The 7,096-nt window shown below is 44.5% G+C and overlaps 1 protein-coding gene across 1 annotated transcript; it reads right to left on the bottom strand.

The window, feature by feature from the left end:
- Nucleotides 1–1,692: 1,692 nt before the first annotated feature.
- LOC137365652 (probable G-protein coupled receptor 139) lies at nt 1,693–6,316 on the bottom strand. The gene is made up of 2 exons (XM_068028021.1): nt 6,052–6,316; nt 1,693–2,582 (listed from the first exon to the last, which is right to left on the bottom strand). The coding sequence occupies exons 1-2, from the start codon at nt 6,314–6,316 to the stop codon at nt 1,693–1,695; spliced, it is 1,155 nt and encodes a 384-aa protein (XP_067884122.1).
- Nucleotides 6,317–7,096: the final 780 nt, after the last annotated feature.

Genomic DNA, 7,096 nt, shown 5'->3' with positions numbered 1-7,096 from the left:
ATGGAATACACTGCACGAGCCTGGATGAGAGCAGATCCAACAACACACAAGAAACTCGGCACCACCCAGGACAAAGCAGCCCTTTTGACTGGAAGCCCACTTACCACCTGCAACATTCACTCTGTTCACGACTGATGTAAAGTGGCAACAGTCTGTACCATCGAAAAGAAGCATTGCAGAAACTCATCAGGGCTCCTTAGGCAACAGCTTCCACCTAAAAGGGCAAGGGCAGAACATGTTTCCCTTCAGGCCACACACCATTCTGACTTGGAACAATATCGCTGTTCCTTCACTACCGCTGGGTGAAATTCCTGGAACGCCCTTCCTAACACGTGTACCTAAACACCAGCACTTCAGCAGGCCAAGAAGGCCACTCACGGGTCACGGATGAATAGAAGAAGCTATTGAGTATGGTTTTAAAGTGTTATGAATTTAATTAAGTGTTATAAAAGATGATAAAGAGTACAATGTTTGCAGTCGATTATAAAAACAATACAAAAGTTCATGAAAGATTACGAAGTGTCATATGTTGTTATAAAGGTGTTTATATTATTATGAAGGATGATAAAGTTGATGAAGTTTCAAAGGATTATAAGGTGTTATAAAGGATGATGAAAGGTTACCAATCATCATAAATACTATAACATTCTATTAAAAACTATAATCAATCAGAAAAAAATGGTTATAAAGGAGTACAAAGAATTCAGGCTCAGTCTTCACACCATCTTCGGTCTTCTTGGTTTTGTTGTTCTTTATGTTGCTATCCTGGTCGGGATGTAGATCACCAATGGACAGGGCTGCTGGTGGTGCTTTTCCCTTATGCTTTCCACTGCATCATTGGCTGTGCATGGTGGGCGAGGCTGGAGAACCTCAGGCACTGCCACCGTCCATTGTGCCATTGCCATGTGGAACAGCCTCTGCTACCACTTCACAGTCACCATGGGGAACAGACCCCACCCAATCCCAGTCACAATGATGAAGAGACCCTGCTCCCACACATCCGCTGTGATGTGCAACAGGCACCGCCCATAATCTCCTGTCAACATGGGGACCAGGCACCGACTCTCTCTTCATTGAGCAGGGCAACAGGCCTCGGCAAATCCCAGTCACCACGGGGAACTCTGCAAAGCTTCATTCCCCCGGCCACAATGGGTAATAGGTCCCCTCCCCACTCAATCTCCACCATGGGAAAGAAGCCCTACCACCACACCCCACCCACTAATAGAACAGGCTCTGCCGCCACTCCATCATAACCATGCTGAGCAGGTCTCACCGCCCCCACCCCCCGCCCTCCCCCGGCTGTATCCATGGAGAATGGGCCCTGCTACAATTCCCTCATCACTATAGCGACTTCCCACAGCTCCCAATTATCCGTCACACTGGGGAACAGGCCCCGCCCACCCTGAGATGTCACCATGGGGGACAGGCCAAACTGCTTCTTCAACAAGGCGGACAGGGCACTCACAGCACTCTCATCATAGAGACACAAACCGCAACTGCTCCATCACCTTGGTGGAAGAACATGATCCTGCTCTGTCACCAAAGTAACGGGCCCCGCCCCTAGCTCTGGCACCACAGCGATAGCCTCCATCCTCGATCCGGCATCATGGCAGCAGACTCTAGCAATAGTTGGTGGAAGTGTAAAAGAAAATGACAAGCCGCTGGAAATAACCAGTCATTTCTTTATTTAATTCATAGAACAATTTGAGTAAAGGGATATTTCAGCACATTCTTCAACTGCTCTCTGAACTGAGTCTGGGTCAGTGCATAAATCGCTGTGTTTGTGCAGCAACTCAGGAGCTGCAGCATGAAGCCCAATTGTATCAGATAAACGGGTACTGATGGAGCCACCGGCTCCAAATCCTGCATTCTTTGCCACATCGTATTCACCATTAACACAGCCCATAAGAGTATGAAATTGGCCGAGATAAGGAGCAGCAAAATTATGGATTTCCTTCGATTCTCCAGCTCTGGGTCTCTGCGACACTCCCTACTGCTGTGGGCTCGGAGTCTCCTGCGAACTCTGCTGCTCACAAAAATGTGTCGGATGGTGAAAGCATTGAGCAGCAGAATCACCACAAACGGGACACAAGGGGTTAGAATGTGATGGAGGAACTCGATTGCTGCCCAGACATGAGAGAAATAAACATACCTATTTGCATAACAAAACCAGGGTCTGTTCGCCTTCGAGTACCAACCTGTCAACATAAAATACCAGAAAATGTTCTTAAAGCAGCTCAGCACATTCACAGTTCCCAGAACCACAGCCGCTGTTTTCTCGGTGCAATATTTACTTTTCAGCTTCTGGCAGCAAATGGCCACAAATCGATCAAAGGTGAAGGTGACCATAAACCAAACAGAACAGTCTGTAGCTGCATGAAGCAGGACAGCATGGATATTACACATGCGTACGGCCAACAGGAATTGAAACTGTTTTGGATAAACAATGGGAATGTGCCTCAATATAAGGTCGAGGATAATGACAAGTAGATCCGCCACTGCCATGGCCACTAAGTAGCGAGTGACACATTTGGAGAGCCCGCACTTTCCCCGAGACAGGATCACAATCGTCATCAAGTTAACTGTGAGGAGGGATAATAAACCGAGAAATTATACATCAGGCTGGGAGCAAGGTTAACATTTTTGACTGAATACATATCGAGAGTTACAGATGTGTTCCTGTGCCCAATGGTGCATTTGAATGGGTATACGTAAAAAAAAAACTGAATGGTTCTTATTGGCTGGAAGGCGGAAGAGATTAAATTGGAAAGGGGTTATGCTGAACTGAAATTGCTGAACTCAGTATTGATCAAAATCCTGCAATCCCTCCGAGTTTAAAAACAGTCCAAGTTCCAGCGAATTTGACTGATCTAAAACACATTTTCCTGTTTCTTTCTCCACAGATGCTGCCAGCCCTGTCGAGTCGTTTCAGCATTTTCTGTTATTATTCCAGATTTGTGGCTTCTGCAGCAATCTTGTACATAAAGTTAAATGTTGGACTGACTGAGAGATTCTCTCAACTGTGACAGGCAGCATATAATTCACTTATTCCAAAACAATAATTGGACATGAGTCCACTAAAAAAAATCAACAAAACAATTAATCCGAATTGTCGCTAAATTAACTGTAAACTAGGGAGTAAAAATAACAGTTGAAAGGAGTTTGGTATGACATTTGAGCATCAGTGATCACTATCAGTGGTGGACCTTCTTTAGTTCCTGTGACAGAGCTTTCTGTTGGAGATAGGGTTTAAATGAAATAATCCTGATTTGTTTAGGAAATAGAGTAAAAATATGGATTGAATGTGGAATCAGGAATGGATTAATGGGAAATAAAATAGCAGTATTAAATTAAACATAAACACGATCGATGCTGGGACCCCTGCTACTTGTACTGTACATTAATGTTTTAGATGTGAATATAGGATGTATGATCAATAATTTCAAAGATGACACGAATATTGGTGGTGTCATAAATAATGAGGAGGAAAGCCTTAGATTGCAGGACGATATAAATGGGCTGGTAAGATGGGCAGAGCAGTGGAAAATGGAATTTAATCCTGAGAAGTGTGAGGTGATGCAACTTGGGGGAACAAAAAAGACAATGGAATATACAATGGGTGGTAGCACCCTAGGGAGTACAGAGGGTCAGGGGGACCTTGGTGTACTTGTCCATAGATCACTGAAGGCAGCAGCATAGGTAGATAAGGTGGTTAGGAAGGCATATGGGATAATTGCTGAGGCATAGAATATAAGAGCAGGGAGGTTATGATGGAGCTCTCTTAAACGCTAGTTAGGCCACAGCTGGAGTACTGTGTACAGTTCTGGGCACCACACTATAGGAAGGATGTGACTGCACTGGAGAGGGAGCAGAGGAGATTCACCAGGATGTTGCCTGGGCTGGAGCATTTCAGCTGTGAAGAGAGACTGGATAGGCTAGAGTTATTGTCCTTAGAGCTACTTCACAATAAAACATCCACAATGTATTTACCATTGAACTCAAGCTTGTCTAGTAACGTATTGCTGCCAAAACAATAAAACAATTGATGACTTCAAAAGGAAATTGGTTGGCCACTTGAAGTAAATAGACCTGCAGGGCTATAGGAATTGAATGGGGCAGTGGGGACAGAGTGATTAGCTCCGTGGAGAGCTGGCATGGGGTCGATGGGCTGACAAGTCTGCTTTTGTGCAGTAAAATATACTATCACTCAATGACAGCATAGCATTCTCCCTCGATAAGCAACATTCTGGTTCGCTCTGGAGGTGCAAAGATGGTGAGAATGGCTGACTGCCTCAAATTGAAGCTGCTGTAGCTACTGCCAGGATAGGGAACATTCAGCAACTTTCAGCAACGTTTGCACTGTCACAAATCAAGTGCACATTAATCGAAAAGAGTTGTTCATTTCCTTTACCACTCCCCTTTGACATTGGGTTCCGCAGAGCCACATGAACCATCTGGAACTCCACTGCTTTGGCAAAACCATGGGATCTCTTATCCTGTATTTTCTGTGAGGGAGAAAACGATGTTTTCTATTCACCTGGCCTGGATGCCCTCTGTCATCTCCCGAATGCATCAATGTGCACACATTGGGAGGTGTTGGATATGTTGCTCCCCCACCGCCTGGAAAGTTGTCTATGCAGAGAATGGTCTTAACTGCCACTGACAGCTCTGTCTTGGCTTTGGTGTGAGACTCCAGACTATGTTGATGGAGGCTGCACATCTCTGTGACCACCTCCTTGTTGAATCGGAGTTACCACGCGTACAAATCTTGTGTTAGGTGTTGGTAGGAAACGTGCTCTTGAAAATCTCGGGTTGTCCAGCGCAGATTCCGCCAATGCCTTCCTCTTCACAGAACTTTCCTTTTCTGCAGCTTCTGCTCCATTTCTTGTCGATCAATATGCGCTGTTAATGCAGTCTCCATATCTCATCCAGAGTTGGGTCAACACTTCCTCAGCCCTCCCTAAATGTATGCAGCAGCTCACAAACTCAACCTCCAGAAAAAAATCTGCAGCACCTTAAATAACTTGGCATTAGCAGAGGGAAGTCAATAGCTCCTCACCTACAAGGGCATTTAAGTGGTCATTGGATAGACATATGGATGAAAATCGAATAGTGTAGGACAGATGGTTTCACAGGTCGGTGCAACATCGAGGGCTGAAGGGCCTGTACTGTGCTGTAATGTTCTAATTCTAATTCTTATAAGCTGGATGCCTGGAACATGCAGAGACAGACCAAATTTCAAAGAAGTGCGTCAAGGTTGTGAGAGCACCCTGCCCAACACGGATAACCACACGGGATACGCCAGGAGTGGCTGGCAGCTTGTCCTGCACCATATTGTGTTTTATAATCTTTGCAGCACCAGCAAAATAGATTCATCCTTCTGTGAAGCCCAGAATCATGGCCATGGAGAGATACAGATGAAAAGAAGTTATCTTTCAAAAGAGATTTGCGATAAATACTGAAAAGGAACAACTCACAGGGATATGGGAAATGGACAGAGGTATAGAAGTAATAGGAGGGGCGAGGACATGGAGGGTTCAAACACAAGGATGGAATAGGAAAATTGAGGTGCTGCTAGACCAGGAACCAATGCATTTCACTGAGAACATGTGGATGGGTGCATGTGGTTTGGTGTGATTTAGTATTAGTGATTTGAATCTCCTGTGGTGTAAGAGAAGTTGTAACTGTGAGTCTCACCAGTATAGTTTTGGAATAGGCGAATCTGGATTTAAGAAAAGCAATGGTAATGGTTTATACAACGGATGGGCTGAGCAGGAGTGCGATATTTTGCAGCTGGTAGGAGTCAGTATTGATGGCGGCGATAATATGTGATTTGAAGTCAGCTTAGGGTCAAAATGATTGCCCAGGTTGCAAACAGCTGCTCCAGCCTCAGATATTGTCAAGTGAGGGGGATTGAATCTTTGGTTAACATGTTGATTTTGTACCAGGAATCAAAGAAATGACTTCCATTTCCTCTATATTGAAACAACAAAGATTTGTAAGAGAATGAATCATGGTTTATAGATATAATAACTGGACTGAGAGACTTACCAGGGACACCAATTATCGCAAGGATGGGATAGTAAATGTGTTGAATAATCACAAGTGCATATTTGATCCGGAATTCTAATGTTAGCCAATGATAATGTGCAGAAAGAAAATAAAACAAATAGGTTATACTTCTGCTCATTGCTGCCGCATTCCAATCTTCCATTCTCAGATTCTGATCAACTGTTGTAACTTTCCAGACTTCTGCTCCCAGATTCGGGTCCATTGTTGTCGCATTCCAGTCCATTGTTCCCAGATCCTGGCCCATTGTCGCAATAATCCAATATATTCTTCTCAGATCCTGACCTATCCTCTCCCACTCTCTGTAGCCACTGAACCCTGTTATCACCGGGGATGATGCTAACGTTGACACAATGGGATAACACATTGCAAAGAGTCCTTTATTAATGGAACATGGAATCCCCCCAGTGACACAATTAGTGACAATGGAGACAGATATTAATTACAGTCACTGAACAAACAAGTTCAGTTAATCTCTTTCAACGCAACACATTTTCATTGAGTCGTAGAGATATACAGCACAGAAAGAGGCCCGTCGACCATTCGTGTCAGTGCCGGCCATCAAGCATATAACTATTTAAATTATATCATATCTCCCCTCAGCCTACTGTGCTTTAAGGAAAACAACCCTAGCCTTTTCAGTCTCTCTACATAGATGAAATTCTCCAGCCCAGGCAACATCCTGGAGAATCTCATCGGCACCCTCTCCAGTGCAATTACATCTTTCCTATGGCGTGGGACCAAGAAATGAACAAAGTACCCCAGCTGTGGCCTAACTAGCGTTTTATACAGCTCCCTCATATATTGTATGCCTGGGCTAATAAAGGCACGTATACCATATGCTTTCCTCATCACCTTATCTACCTGTGCTGCCGACTTCATTGATCTAAGGACAAGAATACCAAGGTCCCACTGACCCTCTGTACTTCCTAGGGTCCTACTACCCATTATCTATTCTCTTGACATGGTAGTCCTCCCACACTGCATCACCTCACACTTCTCAGGATTATATTCTATTTGCCACTGC

This window comes from Heterodontus francisci, unplaced genomic scaffold (genome assembly GCF_036365525.1).
Source record: "Heterodontus francisci isolate sHetFra1 unplaced genomic scaffold, sHetFra1.hap1 HAP1_SCAFFOLD_136, whole genome shotgun sequence".
NCBI classification, from domain to species: domain Eukaryota; kingdom Metazoa; phylum Chordata; class Chondrichthyes; order Heterodontiformes; family Heterodontidae; genus Heterodontus; species Heterodontus francisci.
Note: the sequence above shows the minus strand (reverse complement) of the source record. Positions and strands in the feature narration are given on the sequence as shown.